The following is a 19,249-nucleotide window of genomic DNA, read 5'->3' on the forward strand; positions in this document are numbered from 1 at the left end:
CCCCTAAAATTTATTTAAAAATTTAAGGGTCATACACCATCTTCTCAATTTATCTATTATTTTTTTTTATTTGTTTATTTTTTTCATATTTAGAATAGAATGATATCACAAAATGCCGATTCTTCTTCAGGTAACATGATAGACATACAGATCGAAGAGTCTTTAGGTCGTGAAACCTTAATGACAATTGACTCTTCTAATTTCAAGGAAGATTTGTTTTCAATCCTTGGATTTATCATAATACTCGTAATTACTACGATCACTGGTATAATTGGTCCGAAATCATACGATTGCCACGCACAAAAATTATTAATTGATCAAAACAAATTAGAAATGCAATTATCTCATAATCACATCAGCGTATACAACAGATACACAAAAATATTTATTGAATTCGAAAAAGATAGCTCCAACGAAATTCCAAAATCAGTCGGACTTATTGACTATAGCATCGCTTTAACAAACAAAAAGGTAATAGTAAATAATTACTATGGCAAAATTTCAAATCAAACCCTCAATTTCCAGACAGGATCTTCAACTTCTGATCAAATTTTGTTATATTCCAGTCCATTAATTGAATACGATGCAATCCGTATTGACATTGTTGTTACAGATGCTGAACACCTTCGTGCTGCCCAAGTTTCTCATTATTTGGCAACAATTCAACATTCCTATTATGAAATTTACTTCAGAACTGCATTCGCAATTATTGAGTTCATGTTACTGATCCTTTTCGTATTCAGCCTTCGCAAAGTTTCTTATTCTTTCTGGCATTTAGAGCAAAAATTAACATTACACTTACAGTTTTTGTCAATGCTCTTCAACAACCCTCTCATATACTTAACAATCACATATCCATCTAAAACTGGCCTAATTTTGGATATTTTAATTAAATCGATTTTTACGACTTATTTCAGGTATTTCGTACTTGTTTTATTCGATTCATTAAGATACAAGAACAGAAAGACAGATCCATGCTTCTTTGTCCCAAAGATCCTTTTCTCCTTCGCAATGTTCGCAACAATTTATCTGAACACAATGATCACAGAATTACCAAGCTACCTTCCATTCGAATTATCAGATGAAGTTAAGAAGTACATTGATACAGCTGATACTGCTCTTTTCGGAGTTTACCTTGTTTGGGCTGCAATTACAACTTTATTTGCAGGCTGCCAGGTCGACATCACAGAGAGATATAAGTATGTAATCTATATTATCTCAGGAATTGCTGCTTTGGCACTTTTGGCCACTTCAGAATTATTATTCAAATTCTTCAAGTTCTTCCAGGATTCATCACTTCAATTTGTTGAACAGTTCTCTATTTACAATGTTTTCTCAATGCTCATGGTCTATTTCCACTGGCCATTTGAAATCTTTAGAGATCAAGACTATCTTGACGGTGACCTCCAAGCTGATTTACCAGGTCAATTTTTTGTAAATGAAGATGAAGAATAAACATATTATTCTAATTTTATAAAAAAAAATTAAGAAAATTTTACACTTTTTTAGATTGTCACTGAATCAATTGCTGAAACTTATCTCTATTTTTGATACAACAGCTTTAGATTCGCTGAATTTAAGAAAAATATCACAAATTTAAACAAAATAAATAGAACTGTCTTTATTTCATTGCACACTTGTATAGTTACTTTGAATGCAAAGTTATATCTGAGATTTAAAGATTACTTTCCACTTTGAAAAATTTGATAAATTCATCTCAATATAATCTTATTTACTACCGAAAATTTTGTTATACCACCTTGAATCTGGCAAATATGATAGTTTCTCTATCTCCATGTCAAAGATTCAAAAAAAAAATTGCTCAATAATGGGATTATCAATGCTAAAATGAAAAATAAATTGTCTAATCGAAAAATATGGATCTATCATTAAGCATTACGTCGAAAATAAAAGATAACGAAAGAAATAACGTTCTAAAATTTTCAGATGTTCAGGGATAAGTATCAGGCAGGTTTCTTAAATCTTTTCTATTCTGTTGGATCAAAACCCCTTAGCATTTGGGAGCAGCACGTCGAAAATGGTTATATCAAGAGACTTACAGACCCAGATATCAGATCATGCGTACTTGAAATCGTTAGTACAACAGTTAACAATACATATATTACATGTCCGATAGATCCAAAGGGGGAGCTTGCTATTAAGCTTCCTTTCTTGGTTTTAGTTTTAAAGTATTTGAAGAAATACTTTACATTCGAAATTCAAGTTCTCGATGATATGAATATGAGACGTCGTTTTAGAGCTTCGAATTTCCAGTCGAAGACTCGTGTCAAACCATTCGTTTGCACTCTTCCAATGAGACTTGATCCTGGATGGAACCAGATTCAATTCAACTTGAGCGATTTCACTCGCCGTGCATATGGTACAAACTACATTGAGACTCTTCGTGTCTCTGTTTTTGCTAATTGCCGTGTTAGACGTATTTACTTCTCCGATAGACTTTACACTGAAGATGAAGTTCCACCAGAATATAGACTCATCCCTACAAAGCCAGAAGGAGAAGAGTAGAAGATATCATAAACTTTTTTTTATTTATCATTTTAACAAAAATAAATTCTATTTTAGAGCTACCAGGAGTAATGACTATATTTGATAGAACACAATCCATATAATTTTCAAACAAAAACAAAAATTTATTTAATCTATGAAAGATATTAAATCTAAAGTAAAACAAATATGAATAAAAAGTAAATTTCTGAAAGTTAATGCTCTGAGAGTATTGCCAATGACTTTGATTTTGGAACATCGCGATGTTTCTTTTTATCGTGCTTCTTTTTATCTTTCTTACTATGCTTTTCGATCTTCGGAGGTCTTGGACGCTCAGTTAAACCAGGAGGGAAAGAATTTTCCAGAAGCATTGAACGAAGATCTGGAATAATAAGATCAACAGCTTCGTTAGCATCTTGTCCGAAGCAGATGTTGCTAAAATTCATTTCAATCTGATAGTCTGGATCTTTCATTGCAAACATGTTATATTTTGGATCATATCCTGGAACATCTTTAAAATATTCTTCATAGCTTGCCTTTGGATCGGTACGTTCTTCAAGGCTCAAGCCCCATAATTCCATAAGTTCATCAAAGTTTTTACTAGGCTTGACGATTTGGCTAACATTCTGAAAACTTTGCTGCATTTGTCACTTTTATGTCACATTTTTTATTTTTCAATTTTTTTGTTCAAAAAAAATGGCTGATCCAGTAAAGTCATACTTCGATCAAATTGGTAGTGATGATTCAGATAGTGACGATGATGCCTATGTTCCTGAAAAGAAAGAAAAAAAGCATAATAAGTCCGAATCTTCAGAAAAAGAAGAGAAACCAACTGCAGTTCCAGAAAAAACTCAAACAACCGAATCTACAGAACCAAAACAGGAAGAAATAAAACCAACAGAAGCTAAAAATGAAGAAAACAATTCCGAAAATAAAATTTCTCCTGCAGAGAACAAAGAGGTACCAAAACCTGCCGAAGTTGCACAACAAACAGAAAACCACCCCGTAAATCAACCAAACTCAACACTAGAATTAGTTCCTTCTTTGGATAACGATTATTATCAACCTATTAGAGTTCTAACTTCAGAAGAAAAAGAACAATCGAACAAACTCGTTAATGATTACTTTGCTAAGCTTTTGGGAGATGAATCAGATGATGAAGAGGAAGATGCTGACGATGCGGAATATACTAAGATCAAATACAATAAAAAGTCGAATAAGAAAGAAAATGAGAAAGCGAAAGAACAAGAAAAACCAGCAGAAGAAAGTGATACAGAGCCACTCAGTTCCGCTCACATTATTTCTCCATTAGAAATGCTTGTTGAGGAACTTGGTCAACATGAAAACATTGAGGCAGCTTTGGCTTCAAATCCTTCAGAAAATCAGCTTGCAAAAATAACAAATTGCGCTACACGTTTGCTTTTCCTCGGTTTTGCTGATGTCTACGAAAAATCTACTGCTGAAATGAAATCAATCCTCAACGATTTGAAATCAAAATTGAATTAATTTGAATAATAAATTGTTTATTATTATTTTGAAATCACTCATCTTTTTAATGTTCAATTTTTCCTTTTCTCATGTTTAATTACATGATATAAAATTCAAAATTTTATTCATGGGCATATAAATATTTATATTGTGATAGGAACTGGAAACTCTACATGAAATAATATATTGTATGTATGATCGATTAGATTTCATTAAATAAAAAAATAAAATTAAAATGAAAGTATTTATTTCAAACAAATTAAAATATGTAAGCCGATATTGATTATATTTCTTATCAAAACTGTACTAGTGTTATAAATATTTTGAATTCAATAAAATGTAATTTTTCATCGAAAAGGAAGTTTGTTATACCTGTGAAATGAAAACTATTTGAATGTGTATAATTGTTTTGACAAGAAATGTATATATTTTGAATTATTAGCGCCCAGAAATATCATTTTCTAATCTTTTCTCGAATTGGTTGAAATCAACTGTTGGGATGTCATTACTTATTTCAATATCATCTATATCTATCAAATCATAAATAATCTCCATTGCTTCTTGACTTTTTAAAGGATCACCAATTAGTTTGCTAAACTCTATTAGATCGTTAGAGTCAATTTGATCATCGCTACCATAATCGAAAATTCTGAATAAATATTGGTAAAAATACTTTTGATCTTTGGATTGAAGATCGTTAACGAATCTACTGAATTGATCGTAAGTTATTCCCTCACAGTGCCATCCACCAATGAGTTTAAATAGTGGTGATGTTAAACTATCATCGATATCAAAATCTAGAAGCATTCTACGAAATCTGTCTTCAGTTATTACTGATTCACCTCTGCTGCCGAGCTCTGAATTATTTTCAAAAATCTGTTTGAGTGTTAATGCTTGATCTTTTATCATAAAAAATGAAATGAAAAGTGACAAATATAATCATTTGAATAGGATACGAATATCATAAAAATCTGCATGAATCATTAGGTGGAATTCGACTTCATTTGAATAACCAGTATTGATATTTCTGATATTTCAGGTAGTTTATGAATTCTTCAAAAGATTCAATAAATTTGTATGCACATTGGACGTGATAAATAATATACTTATCAATATTGTGTACCAGTTTAATCATTATTTGAGTATGAAATACCGAATTGATGATTGATAAATAGTAACTTCTAATACTTGATGGATGCTTCTTATTTTATTCAAGTGCAACACACATGTTTCAAAGTTAATGCTGCATCTTATTGAAGTTAAAATTCCTTTTATCCATCTATATTTCAATGAAATTTTGTAAGTACAGCATAATTATCCAATTTACTCTTGACAACAATGTTAGAAGAAGAAGAACCGCGCGCTTTGAAGTATTTCGATAAACAATGGAGAAGAACCAAAGAACATTGGATGATGTTATATCGTGGAGAAGGTGATTCCACGAATAACATTGCGGAATCACACTTTCATCAATTAAAGCAAACATTTTTCTTGGGTAAGAAAAATGAGCGCATTGATGACATCGTCATAACTCTCATCACTGTTGTGATTCCAAATGCGATTATTAAGGTTCAAGTCGCTAATGTTTTGAATGAAGAAAGAGCAGTAAGAATTCTTACAAGGGCAGGTAATCAGATTGTTGAGCAAAGAGCTTCAAAACACGATGAATGTTTGAAATTAATTCAACACATTTTGGAAATTGTCGAAAGCCGAAGGATTGAACCTAATGTCCTTATTCCATCTTTGAAGGCAATATTAAATTTGGCACAAAGAAGTTTAAAGGAAGAGTAAGCAAGATTAGATAATTTGGACTTTTTTTAAAATTAATGAATAAACAGTATATTTTTGAAGTGTAAGCTTATTTACCCGAAGCTATATTACTTAATATAACATTCAAAGTATTATTGCTATTTATTGGAGAACAAATTTATGTAATTTTCACATGAAAATTGATAAATTTGTATTTCCTTATGATAATCAATTTTTGTATTTGTAGAGAGTCTCCCTGCATGATATCAAGACTTGGCTATTAGTCTTTATCCATTTTTGAAAATTGTATTGTAAATTGTAAGAATTTCTGAATACTACTACTATAAAATATAATTGCTTATCAATGTATATTCTCCCTGCATGATATCAAGACTTGGCTATAAGTCTTTATCCATTTTTGAAAATTGTATTGTAAATTGTAAGAATTTCTGAATACTACTACTATAAAATATAATTGCTTATCAATGTATATTCTCCCTGCATGATATCAAGACTTGGCTATAAGTCTCTATTCATTATGAGTATGACCCCATTTTTTTTACAAAAAGTGCCGAATTGCAACTTTGTCCCAATCTCCCCTTAATATATGACTAGTCTTATATCCAACATCTCTACATTAATTTCGAGAATTAGTATCTACAAAAATCATTTATATCCTATTTGGGATTTGATGTTTAATTTTTTGACAAATACGAATTGTATGGAATATGCCGAAACAATGAATTGTTTAGTAGCAGTAATAGAATGCAATATTGAATTAGATGAAATTGATCAAAACAATATGCTTTTTTAAAACATTAGTATCTGATAAATCAAATAAATTGAATTTGTTACAGAATTCTTTAATTGTAAGAAGATGTTGACAATTAAAGTGTTATGTTGAGAGCAATTAATGGTCACACACGTGTTCTGCGACTTCTTCTTTCTGATCCATCCATTGATGTCAATGCCACTAACAACTCATCACGTACAGCATTGATCCGGGCAGCTCGTGACGGACATTTCGAAGCTTTAGAACTTCTCTTGAGTTTTCCAGGCATCGAGAAGAACATCGTCGACAAGAAGAATCGCAGTGCTCTTCATTACGCAGTTCTTCTCCACCACAAACAGTGCGTTGAGTGTCTTCTGAACGACAAAGATGTCAATCCACAACTTCCTGATGATTCTAGTTTCACACCTCTTCACATCGCTGCATCTAATGATTTCTCAGACTTAATCCGTCTTTTCGCCGATCGAGATGACGTTGACTTGAACTGCGTCGACTCAATCCAGTGGACACCTCTCCATGTTGCCGCTAAATGCGGCTCAACTAGTTTCGTCGAAGAGTTGCTTCAACACGAAAATGTCGATGTCAACCGTCAGAACTTGATGAAGCGAACTCCTATTTTCAACGCTATTGAAAACGAAAAAATCGAAGTTGTCAAAGTTCTCCTTTCTCGTGAAGATCTCGATTTGAGTGTTGTTGACAGCGAAGGACACACAGCTAAAGATGTCGCACTCCAGACAAAGAACGAAGATATTATTAATCTTCTTTTAAATAAATGAGTTTTTTTTATTTTTTTGTTTGTAAAAAAATTATTTTTAATAATAAAAAACGATAATAATAAATCCTTGAAAAATTAACGCACTTGTCTAAAGGAAAATGATAAATGATGTTACGTATTGGAAGCATATTTATCCTGCTTTACAGAAATATGTTGAAAAGTGAGTAAAGTTATGAATAAACTGATCCTAGTGAATGATATTGTATTACACAGAAATTGAATGCGACATTTGAAATTGTTTGCAATAGCGAGAGAATAGATTATTGAATGACAAAAATGCATCTTGAGTGTCTTTACTTATACTTGTAATGACAAATGTTCTTAAGGGTGCACTTACGCGTATCTGACTTTAATTCAAATTTCTGACAAATGGCGTGAAGTGTCATTGAAAATTAACCTTAAACATCTGAATCGAAGGACATGTAATACAGGTGTAAGTGCACTCTTAAGAAAAATTTTCCACTTCAAGATAGCAATGATATAATAGAATTGAATAAGAAATCGTTAAATTTATTATCCAACATCTCCCCAAGATACAATGTCCAATCATTTGTAAACGAAGAATATTACAAAATATCATCGAAATAACAATAATTCTTTTTGCTATAGTTTTATTCTTTCTGTCATAGCAAATTTCTATTATAATATTGAACTCTTTATTGAAATATCAGTTTGTTAATACTTAGATGCCTTACAAAGAAAACCTATTTCGAAATTAAGAGCCATGTTCCCGATATTATTGCATTACTATATCAGTACTAATTATTTAAATTCACTGTAACAAATACGAACTCTTTGAAAATTAAATTGAGAAATCAAGCCGCATCATCTTTTGAATATAAAGTTTTTCATATTTCAATTGATATTAAACAATTGATGAATGCTTTCGTTAATAATGGTCTTTAATTACAATTTTTTGATTATATAAATTCATAAATCATGAATATTAACGCCTTCGTCTAAAGGAAAATTGATGATATAAATCAAAAGCAGATCTCATAGGCTTTTTATCTAAAATAGGAAACTCTGCTTCACACAGATATGATGAAAAGTGTGAAAGATTATGAATAGAATATATATTTTGAACATTATTTGTTGTAACTGATCCATATGTTTGATCTATTATTCTGTCACAGAAAGAATCTTTAACTGTAATTGAACCAGAATAATATTGATAAAATTCTTTTCCTGGTCCTGTGTTTCCAAGAAATGAACAGTTTTCAATAAGAACAGTTGATCCATCTGCATAGAATGTTCCCCATATAGAATATTTGTGTTCATTATTCAAAACATTACAAAAATTAAAATTATAGTTACCACGATTTAATTCTAAAATTAAATAATTTGATGTTGTGTTACAAAATGATGAATATGTTACATTACTTAGACTTGTTGGAATATTTAGAAGTATTCCTGAGCCAGAGCCTGCTTCACAGAGACTTGTGTTGATTGATTTAACTTCAATATTTCCAAAATAAAGATAATTTGTAAAAGATTTTTCTAAATTTCCGCATAAATAAAATGAACTTTCATAAAGATAATTTTTATTATTTGATTTATCAACTAATTCAACATATGAATGATGTCCTTGATTGTTTGTTTTTGATTTGTAGCCACATGATCGATATTGGACAATGGAACTATTACAGTTAAAGTATATAGATCCACCATTTGTATTACTGCTGCAGTTAGTAAATGAACAATACGAGTTAAGGAACTTATTGTTTGCATTCGTAAAATAAATGGCACTATTAGTTGTAATGGTGATGAATATACAGTTATATAAGAAGCATTCATTTTTTGTTGATTTCGCGGTAACATTTGTACCTTGAATTGGTTCTGAATTAGGTGATGTATTGTAAAATAACTTCCAAACATCAGCAGATAATTGATCAAAGTGTAAATTATTCATAGTTGATGTGTGTTTTGATACTGTTATCTGAAAATCGTGATTGAATTTCATTGTTTTCATCAAAAAAATGAATCGGCATTATTTGACATTTCAATGATGTAAATGTCAAATAATGCCGATTCATTTGAATCTTATATTCAAGTTATGAAATTGCGATTCTTTTAGCTGTCATCAGCATTTTAACAGCTAGTGCATGGAAACAATGATGTAAATCATTCTAATCTTATATAAAAACATCGATTTTGCTGATTAAATTTTTGGATTTCGTAATAAAATGATCAATATTGTAAATAATTAAAGCTATTGTACTTACACATGATTTGTATATTATAAAATGTATGAAATATCGACTTAATTCGCTTGAAAATTTGAAATAGGGAGAATTTTTATATAAAACGCCTAATATCTAACAATTATTACATTAAATGAATACTTAAATTTGAGTAATCGATGATTTATATGAATTCTCTGGTCTGAATAAAGAATATCGAAAATTAGTTTGATTTTGGGGTTGTTTTGATAGTATTGTCAAATGTAATGATGTAAAAACATGAATTTATTAGTAAATACATGCTCGTGTTTGAGTAAAAATAGATATTTGTTGTTGTGAAATAAGTATTTGATTTCTTGTAAATCTTGAATGAAAACAATAAGTTCGTATCAATGGGAAAATCGAATATGTAGCTATTTAATTTGTATCAAAAGAATTTTTTAATGAGAATTTAAATTTCGAAGAAATTTGTTATGTATCGTTGAGTTTTGTAATTAAAACTGATATGTTAATGATGTGATTTGCTTTTTTAAAACATTTATTAGTCTTGATGAAATAATTTTTCTTTTAGTTAAACATTTCTTCTGAGTTTGCTAATAAAGACGGAGTCCTTTGTGAATGTGACATAGGCGCCCGAGAACCGTATGCACAAAAACTCTTATTGGGTGTCTTGTCTTTAGATATTCTTTCAAAAATATGCCAAATTTGATTGATGATTTCTAAAAAAGTAATCTAATCATCTGATGCCATTAATTGTATTTAGAAAAAAAATTCGTTCTTTTAATTTTTTAAGAGTATCACAGCAGATGATTAACTTTCCTTGATTTACGATACAACTAATTCACCAAATGCAGAAGTGCAATCGAATACAAACAATCGAATCTCCTAATTGATGAATCAAATAGTCCATTTTTCATTGAATTATTTAATCAAATCGTCTCTAATCATAGCAATCCTCCAAAATCAATCAGTAGTACACATGTTATCTTTGATCAATTCTTACGTTATAAAGAGAAGAGCACATTTATATGATCTCAAGTATATTTTTGATTTTTTTTTACAAATCTTGTCAATAAGACATTTGAAGTTGTTACCGATACAGTTACATAATTTTGAGATACAAATTCACCGCGCAATATTATTTTATTAAACTAAAACAGAGATAATTTTCTAAAAATTTAAATCATACATTGATCAGTACCTTGTAGAAGATACACATATTGATTTCAAATTCGTATGCATTGAAATGTTCGACGACATTTACACTGTTCGTTTTGAACCTATAATTATTCCATTTATAGTTGAAATGACAAAAATTTACCACATCAAGATAAGCGATGATACAATCGAATTGATCTCACATTTCAGCATGATACAAATATCAATAATATGTAAACTAAGAAAACATTATTGATATACTTAAGGGTGCACCCGTATGTACGTTTATTTGAGAGGAGGAGGATTACCCTCTCAATTTTGAGGGATTCGTTAGTTTATTTTCTCGATGAATATGCAATAAAATTTGATTTTTACCTTATCAATATACTTCATATAATATACACATGTTCATGTAAAAACTTTTTTCCAAAATCCTCAGGAATTAAGGGATTTTTGAATTAGGGTTGTACAAACTGGCACAATTTTGCGGGCCGCCTGCCAGGAGCTGGCACGCGGCCAAAATCAAAAAAGTGGCCAAAAATCGGGCCTCGTGGCGTGGAAAGGGTGGAGCCCGAAGGGCGACATCCTTTCCACGCCACTCGGCCTATGACCACAATTATATAATATGCTCATTATTATTTTTTCTTCTTTTCTTTCTTTTTTTTCTTTTTCCCTTTTCCCTTCCTTTTTTTCTAGTTTTGGAAAGGAAAAAGTAAAAAATTTAATAATTAATTTTATTACTATGAAAATATACTTTTTAGCTTATATTGTAAGCTGTGAGAGTTTTAAGTGATGGAAGATATAAATCAAATTTGAAATTCAACAAATCTTGTTATGATTAAGTTGAATATTGTACTCTAATTAAGAGTTTTCAGTTATGAACTCAGGTATTATATAATAAAAGTATAACTCAAGATAATAAAGAGGTTTTTAAAATGTAGATCTGAAAATCAAACTACCATGTTTGATATGATTAAGTTGAATAATGTTATTTTATTAAATGGTTCAAATCTGTGAAATCGGCAATTACAAATTAAAGGCGTAGTTCAAAAAATTAAAGAGATTTTAAAAATTTAATATCAGAATTAAACTAAAAAAGGATTTAGTTATTTCAGTAATTATCAGAAAAGGTTAAAAAGATAGGGTAAGTAATGAGACTTGAGTGAGATGTGAGAAATCATATGTAAATAATTAGATATCTGATGAGTAAGGTAGTAATGAGAGTTAAGATCTGGTTAGTAAGGTAGTAATGAGAGTTAAGATCTGGTTAGTAAGGTAGTAATGAGAGTTAAGATCTGGTTAGTAAGGTAGTAATGAGAGTTAAGATCTGGTTAGTAAGGTAGTAATGAGAGTTAAGATCTGGTTAGTAAGGTAGTAATGAGAGTTAAGATCTGGTTAGTAAGGTAGTAATGAGAGTTAAGATCTGGTTAGTAAGGTAGTAATGAGAGTTAAGATCTGGTTAGTAAGGTAGTAATGAGAGTTAAGATCTGGTTAGTAAGGTAGTAATGAGAGTTAAGATCTGGTTAGTAAGGTAGTAATGAGAGTTAAGATCTGGTTAGTAAGGTAGTAATGAGAGTTAAGATCTGGTTAGTAAGGTAGTAATGAGAGATCTGCGGGCAGTAATGATACATCTATGAGTACATAACTAAAACCTGAGTTCTATGAGCGAAATCTGAGAGCTAAAAGCCGAGAGATCTAAGGTAAGTAATGAGAGAAGAGAATTTGAAATTTTACAAAATACGTTTACTCATACAAAATAATTCGCATTCTTTTATAACGAATCTCAATGCCAATTAATACATAAAACAGATTTTAGCAATCAATTGCAAGATTTAGAAAGATTTTATTTATAATCTCAGCCAAATTAACAAATATTTTATTGATTTCGAAAAAAATAGCAATAAAACATAAAAATATGACATTCTATTTTTCCAAAAAAAAATCAAAAATCATTTTTTAACATGAAATTGATATTTTTTAATTTTTTTTTAAATTTTGAATTTTTTTTGGAATTTTCAACCATGTCAAAAGTCGGGATCTACAAATGTATTCTCTTTGACATAGCATAAAAACATCCTTTCTTATAATTTCATTGTAAAATAAAATTTTCTTAAATTTATTGAATCCAAACTCAACTTTGCAACATTTTATTATCATAAAAACTAAGAAACATCAGGTAAACTTCAATTTGGAGAGCTTAAAATCATATCTAAATTGAAAAATAAGGGGAAAAAAATTGTAAAAAAAATCTCATTAGATGGGGCAAAAAGTGACTTTTTTAATGTGTTTTTTAAAAAAATCGTGCCAGCTGGCCAAAAAAGGTGTGCCAGCAGGCGTGCCAGTTTGTACAACCCTATTTTGAATTTTAAGAATTTTTTTTCGAATTTTTTCGAAAAAAAAATATTTTCAGAACAGCCTTAACGGCTAAGATTTAGGAACAATGTTAAGTATCAAAAAGAAAGGAGGTCTGATATAGACAACATATATCGTTGAAGGTTGAAAAAATCTCTAATATTTGAGCCCAAAATTTCAAATTTTATTTTTTTGAAAAAAGAGGCCACCCGTATGTACGTTTATTTGAGAGGAGGAGGATTATATTTTTGAAAGGTTGAAACATTATGAATATGTTAATTATATAATAATATGTATTATTATAAAAAAGAAAAAATAAAGCACGTTAAAATTCTTCTTTCTTGATTTTTTACAAAATCTACTTAGAATTATGCAAAATATGACTAAATAATTATAAATTTCAAGTTAAATTTTAATTTTGATAAATAATTTAAATTTCAAAATATCAAGTTCAGTTCGACTATGTATGTAGTAATTCCTCAATAAAGTGCCAAAACCCTATTAAAATATATGAACATTTTCAACATTTTAATGTTTTTATTTAAAAATTTGTTGGAATATGAGCTTCAAACAATTATTATGTAAATAAAAATAATTAAATATATGTATTTATTCGTATTACAACCGTAGTAAGTCGATTCTTCCTTTCTTCTACTGAGTTTTGAATTTGATTTCGAATTGTAAAGAGATTCAAAGGGAAAATACTAGCGGATAAAAACTACCTCCATGAAAGGGTCATAATGGAGTCAAGTTGTATTTTTTGATATTTTTTTGCTTTTCGAGCCTAAATAGGTAGCCAAGATAATGCCTAAAAATAAGGTTCTAAATTCTGAAGTTTACATGATCCCCTCGTGTGCACCCTTAATATAGAGTAGGTGACAAAACTGCATACTCTTAAATTAACCTTAAATGTTCATTTTTCGATATTTTCGGTATTAACCTTATTGTAAATTTTTCCGGTGATAAATTTATCACACTGAGGTTATTTTTCCGGTGAGATTTTTAACCTTGATTTAATGAAAGTAATATATATAAATTTTATTATTTTTAATTTCGAATGAGTATAATAAAATATTTTTTATGTGTTTTTGTTTTTGATGTGATTTGAATTTTGTTAACTCTTTTCAAAATCACTTCATTTTTATGATTTCGGTGGACTTAGAGGAGCTTATTGCTTTTGGTATTAAACAGGAAGTCACGGGCGGTGTCCCATACAGAAGAAGAACGGGATCTCCAAAGCAATATGTCACTTATTCATGTTCGTATCCCCTATGCAAGGCAAAATTTAGGGTTGAAGAACAAAATGGAGTGTTTACTATAAGCAAAGTTAATGAAGAACATTGCCATCATATAGGAGTTGAAATGGGTTCACATTACGCGAGTAAATTTTATCAAAAATGGATCGAACTTTATATTAAAAACGGTGGAAAGCAATTTCTTGCTCAAAAAGCATTTTTTGATAAGTTCGGAATTGATACGAATAACAAAGAAACGATGAAACTTTTCGCGCAGTCTACTGATGCTTTAAAGCACAAATTTTATCGCCTTGATGAGATTATTGCACAAAGATTATCAAACGATCCTTACACTTCTTTGGAAGCATTTTTGAATAATTTACAGGAAGAGTGCCCAGATGATCTCGTTCAATTTGATTACAATGGAGATTTTTCCGAGTTTACAATCATATATGCACCTTTTGCTGCAAAAGAATTGGTGCATAGCATTGATAACCCTCTCCACGTCAATTCCACTCATTCTTTAATTAAAGGAAAGATCCAATTGTTTGCAGTAACAATGAAAACAAGTCAAAACACAATTTTCCCCTTTTGCTATTTTTTAGTGAACCTTCAGACATCTGAAAAAATTCAAGAATGTTTGGTGAAATTCTGTGAGTTTGCGCACCTGGACCCACAGCATTGGAGCGCTGACTGTGCGCTAAACATTGCTCGCACAATTGAGGACGGATTTCCTCTTGCGCAGCTCAGTTGGTGCGCTGTGCATGTTTTACGCGCATGTGCAAAAGTTGGAAGCTATTTTGACAATCCACAGAATTTTGAGAACTTCTATTTAGCAATGGACTTTTTGACATTACGTGCAGATGCAACGAATGCAGAAAAGCTGGCTGAAGAGTCTGATGAAACATATGAGTTCTGGACAACAATGTTAGAAGAAGAAGAACCGCGCGCTTTGAAGTATTTCGATAAACAATGGAGAAGAACCAAAGAACATTGGATGATGTTATATCGTGGAGAAGGTGATTCCACGAATAACATTGCGGAATCACACTTTCATCAATTAAAGCAAACATTTTTCTTGGGTAAGAAAAATGAGCGCATTGATGACATCGTCATAACTCTCATCACTGTTGTGATTCCAAATGCGATTATTAAGGTTCAAGTCGCTAATGTTTTGAATGAAGAAAGAGCAGTAAGAATTCTTACAAGGGCAGGTAATCAGATTGTTGAGCAAAGAGCTTCAAAACACGATGAATGTTTGAAATTAATTCAACACATTTTGGAAATTGTCGAAAGCCGAAGGATTGAACCTAATGTCCTTATTCCATCTTTGAAGGCAATATTAAATTTGGCACAAAGAAGTTTAAAGGAAGAGTAAGCAAGATTAGATAATTTGGACTTTTTTTAAAATTAATGAATAAACAGTATATTTTTGAAGTGTAAGCTTATTTACCCGAAGCTATATTACTTAATATAACATTCAAAGTATTATTGCTATTTATTGGAGAACAAATTTATGTAATTTTCACATGAAAATTGATAAATTTGTATTTCCTTATGATAATCAATTTTTGTATTTGTAGAGAGTCTCCCTGCATGATATCAAGACTTGGCTATAAGTCTTTATCCATTTTTGAAAATTGTATTGTAAATTGTAAGAATTTCTGAATACTACTACTATAAAATATAATTGCTTATCTATGTATATTCTCCCTGCATGATATCAAGACTTGGCTATAAGTCTCTATTCATTATGAGTATGACCCCATTTTTTACAAAAAGTGCCGAATTGCAACTTTGTCCCAATCTCATTTACTCTTCATCACTTAATTTTAAACCCAGCTTTTGAGTCTTTTTGAAGCAAGAACTTGATAAATAACGTTCAAATAACAAAACAATTTCGTTTGAAACTAGAACTAAGATGTAGGTGCATAATTTTCACTTATCTAACGAAAAATTTTGAATGAAAAATTTGATGAGAATATTTATTTTATATCATGTAATACAATAACAATTCAAATAAAATACAGTCCTGTAAAAAATAAAATCGGTTATCTGTTTTATTAAACAATTGAACCTCCTTATTAGTTAGTATCCCTAAGTCGTGCACTGTGGCACTGCGCGCCTCCGTACACCACTTAGCGGTTTTGACACTTTACGAAACTGGTAACGTATATTTTACAACACAACCATAACACCAACTTAACCTTAAATATTTACAAAACCATCTGACACATAAACGACTTCACTAACGAATTCACTACCATCCTCACTAAATAAAAATAACCTTATTTTTATTTTTTTTAAATTTTTTTATTTCATTACAAAGACATGTCCGACTACATTTACTATGACTCTTTCCCAGAACGTTTCCGTGAACTATTCAAAACTCAAGTAAAACTGAGAAACATGCATTTTAACAAAGACAGACCCATTGACGATGAAAGAAACCCTGAATATATTACAATCCCTTATGACGCAAAGTTCATTGCATACATTCCTTATGGTCGCAGAGGAACGAAAACTATTTCAACAAAGAACAAAAATTATTTCTGGAGCGATGAAGAAAATTGCCTTATCTACATAAATGCATACTTAAATAAAGCTACATATTGTACAAAAGAAGGTTGGACTGGATTTGAGCTCTACATATACGACGACGATGGAAACAGACGCTGTGTATACCCATACGATAATATGTACCATTGTTTTCATCAAGCATTAAACAAATACATAGTCAGTAAGGGTCTCATTCCTGTTGAGTAGATATGCTTTATTTTTGTTCTGTCATTTATATAAAAATAAAATAAAAATAAAATAAAAAAATAAACTTAAAAATAAATGATATCACTACCTTCACGCGTATGAAAACATAGCACAAAAATAAATTTAGGTGAAGTGGTGAAATCTCACCTCTTTTTTCACCCGGTTTTTCACCCTGTTGAATTCATTGCTTTATAACTCTCTTCCTTGGTTTCTTTTTAGTTGCTTTCTTTACGTCCGTCTCCAACTTGACTGTCTTTCTTCTTCGTCCATAATGATACCAATTACTTCCACCAGTCAATGGGTCAAATGGTCTTTCGTAAGGGTTTCCATACATTCCATAGGGACCATACGGAAGAACTGCTGGTGGAAGTTGTGGAGAAGAAACATTTTCTTTAGTTTCATTGACTCTATTTAAATGTATTGTTTCACCTTTCATCTGGTCATTAAAGTCTTTTACGTGTTTTGCAAACTCATCGTCCTTTCCTAAAGCATTTTCTGACTCAGTCGCAACCAAATTGGATGCTTTATTTATGATATCATTAATGGTACCATTTATTTTTGTCATAAATTTACACCAAAAATATATTTTAGGTGAAGAGGTGAGATCTCACCCGTTTTTTCACCTCTTTTTTCACCCTCACGAATTTTCATGAATTTCCTTAAGATAGAAAAATAAAGTTAGTTTTATTTTTATTTATTTTTTTATTTTGTATGTAAAGACAGTAATGTCAGTCGAAGCAAAAACATTCACTAACAAATCTAATGGCAAAACATTCACAAAAGGCACTTATAACGGTATTGAAGTCTTACGTAGAGACAAGGATGGTTACATTAATGCAACAAATATGTGTCAACAGTTTAGGAAAGACTTTAGAAAGTTGTTGGAAAATAAGTCCTGGGAAGAGTATTATAAGGCATTTTGTGAAGAATATAGCAACCGTCTGAATTCCGGCGGTTGGTTTTTATACAAAATTCATGCAGGAATTCCTGATGAAATCAAACAGGTTAGAGGAACGTATGTAGACCCAAGACTTATAAACTATATAGCAATGTGGACTTCTCCAAAATATTGCATAGCAGTTGGAAAAATTATGGACTCCATAGACAAGAAAGTTCATGAGAAATTAGATGAAGAAGAACTCGAAGATACAGTAGAGAATGCTAAACATTTGTTTGAAGAAGAAGTTAGAAAAACGTGTGAAAAACAATTAGAACATGAACGTGAGATATGTTATGGTTATAGAGATTCTTCATACGAACTAGACCAATGGGAACAAGAAGATTTAAAGAGAGAATTTAGAGAATATGAACTCGCTAAGATAGCATTAGAAGCTGCAGAAAAGAAGTTAAAAGTTTGGGGTCGTTTTGTACAAAAATATTGTGAGTAAATGAACCATTTATTTTTATCATAAACGACCAAAAATATATGTTTACGTTAATGTTTTTAGGTTATTCAATAATTAATTATTTTGAAGAACTGAAGGTGTCACTCGGTTAATTAACATCTCTGAAAAATGATGACAACATGACATCACATTTTGACGAAGTGCAAATCTTCACTTCGTGTCAAAATGCAAAAAAATAATGCTGAAAATGAAATATATTTTTGGTCAAAGCTTCCACGAGAGAAAAGATTCCCCATTCGCTAAGGATTCCAAAAATGAAAAAATCATTGATTTCGGCTGAGAAAAACAGCAAAACCCTTCTTCCACGGGAACAAAGAAATAAAGAAGAAATAAAGTAAATTTTTATTTATTCACGTGGAAGATAGAGCACTTTTATGACACTTTTTATTCACGACAAACAAGACAAACAAAGAAAATAAGAAAATACGGCGCTGTCGCGGTTCGAACCACAGACCCTGACCCCTCCATAACACCACCTTAGACCACTGTGCTACGTAGCCTGTCGACATAAGATTTTATAAATTGCATATTTGACGTAAATTTATTTCCATCTAGCTTCCCACCGCATAAGATATTCATACGTGTTTGTAAGACATTCATTAAACTTCTTTTCTATTGCATCTAATCTTGCGTTATTTTTTTCAATAACTTGTCTGTATTCTTCATCATCTCCAGCAGTGTTTGGGTCTTCACGTTTAAAATATTCATTGTTAACCAATTTTTTATCTACAAATTTTATTAGTGTTTGATTCACTTCGTTATGATAACGGTCATATTCTTTCAATACGTAAGTGAAGACAAAATGCGTCGTACCTTCAATCTTAAAGCTTAAAGAACTTTCA

At 30.6% G+C, this 19,249-nt stretch overlaps 9 protein-coding genes across 9 annotated transcripts, besides 5 other annotated features; 6 read left to right on the forward strand and 3 right to left on the reverse strand.

Annotated features, from left to right (window-relative positions):
- Nucleotides 1–68: 68 nt before the first annotated feature.
- On the forward strand, nucleotides 69–1,455 carry TVAGG3_0820440 (transmembrane protein 181 family; the record flags this gene model as incomplete). The annotated part of the gene is made up of 1 exon (XM_001320749.1): nucleotides 100–1,455. One exon carries the CDS (start codon nucleotides 100–102, stop codon nucleotides 1,453–1,455), a length of 1,356 nt encoding a protein of 451 aa, XP_001320784.1.
- Nucleotides 1,456–1,947: 492 nt separating this feature from the next.
- TVAGG3_0820450 (regulation of cilium movement involved in cell motility) lies at nucleotides 1,948–2,541 on the forward strand (the record flags this gene model as incomplete). The annotated part of the gene is made up of 1 exon (XM_001320750.2): nucleotides 1,948–2,526. One exon carries the CDS (start codon nucleotides 1,948–1,950, stop codon nucleotides 2,524–2,526), a length of 579 nt encoding a protein of 192 aa, XP_001320785.1.
- A 157-nt stretch (nucleotides 2,542–2,698) lies between these two features.
- On the reverse strand, nucleotides 2,699–3,143 carry TVAGG3_0820460 (uncharacterized protein; the record flags this gene model as incomplete). Its single annotated transcript, XM_001320751.1, has 1 exon — nucleotides 2,721–3,086. One exon carries the CDS (start codon nucleotides 3,084–3,086, stop codon nucleotides 2,721–2,723), a length of 366 nt encoding a protein of 121 aa, XP_001320786.1.
- Nucleotides 3,144–3,201: 58 nt separating this feature from the next.
- On the forward strand, nucleotides 3,202–4,011 carry TVAGG3_0820470 (uncharacterized protein; the record flags this gene model as incomplete). The annotated part of the gene is made up of 1 exon (XM_001320752.1): nucleotides 3,202–4,011. The coding sequence occupies one exon, from the start codon at nucleotides 3,202–3,204 to the stop codon at nucleotides 4,009–4,011; it is 810 nt and encodes a 269-aa protein (XP_001320787.1).
- A 420-nt stretch (nucleotides 4,012–4,431) lies between these two features.
- Nucleotides 4,432–4,902, reverse strand: TVAGG3_0820480 (EF-hand family; the record flags this gene model as incomplete). The annotated part of the gene is made up of 1 exon (XM_051248004.1): nucleotides 4,432–4,902. The coding sequence occupies one exon, from the start codon at nucleotides 4,900–4,902 to the stop codon at nucleotides 4,432–4,434; it is 471 nt and encodes a 156-aa protein (XP_051083479.1).
- A 418-nt stretch (nucleotides 4,903–5,320) lies between these two features.
- Nucleotides 5,321–6,339: a mobile genetic element.
- Nucleotides 6,340–6,639: 300 nt separating this feature from the next.
- TVAGG3_0820500 (2-5A-dependent ribonuclease family) lies at nucleotides 6,640–7,308 on the forward strand (the record flags this gene model as incomplete). The annotated part of the gene is made up of 1 exon (XM_001280644.2): nucleotides 6,640–7,308. The coding sequence occupies one exon, from the start codon at nucleotides 6,640–6,642 to the stop codon at nucleotides 7,306–7,308; it is 669 nt and encodes a 222-aa protein (XP_001280645.2).
- Nucleotides 7,309–7,628: 320 nt separating this feature from the next.
- Nucleotides 7,629–7,755: a mobile genetic element.
- A 498-nt stretch (nucleotides 7,756–8,253) lies between these two features.
- TVAGG3_0820520 (uncharacterized protein) lies at nucleotides 8,254–9,279 on the reverse strand (the record flags this gene model as incomplete). The annotated part of the gene is made up of 1 exon (XM_001320754.2): nucleotides 8,254–9,279. The coding sequence occupies one exon, from the start codon at nucleotides 9,277–9,279 to the stop codon at nucleotides 8,254–8,256; it is 1,026 nt and encodes a 341-aa protein (XP_001320789.2).
- A 3,725-nt stretch (nucleotides 9,280–13,004) lies between these two features.
- Nucleotides 13,005–13,861: a mobile genetic element.
- Nucleotides 13,862–13,869: 8 nt separating this feature from the next.
- Nucleotides 13,870–16,045: a mobile genetic element.
- Nucleotides 14,144–15,613, forward strand: TVAGG3_0820550 (MULE transposase domain-containing protein; the record flags this gene model as incomplete). Its single annotated transcript, XM_001320755.1, has 1 exon — nucleotides 14,144–15,613. One exon carries the CDS (start codon nucleotides 14,144–14,146, stop codon nucleotides 15,611–15,613), a length of 1,470 nt encoding a protein of 489 aa, XP_001320790.1.
- A 276-nt stretch (nucleotides 16,046–16,321) lies between the features above and the next one.
- Nucleotides 16,322–19,249: part of a mobile genetic element that runs on past the window's edge.
- On the forward strand, nucleotides 17,847–18,389 carry TVAGG3_0820570 (uncharacterized protein; the record flags this gene model as incomplete). Its single annotated transcript, XM_051248005.1, has 1 exon — nucleotides 17,847–18,389. One exon carries the CDS (start codon nucleotides 17,847–17,849, stop codon nucleotides 18,387–18,389), a length of 543 nt encoding a protein of 180 aa, XP_051083480.1.

Source organism: Trichomonas vaginalis, chromosome VI (genome assembly GCF_026262505.1).
Source record: "Trichomonas vaginalis G3 chromosome VI, whole genome shotgun sequence".
NCBI lineage: Eukaryota > Parabasalia > Trichomonadida > Trichomonadidae > Trichomonas > Trichomonas vaginalis.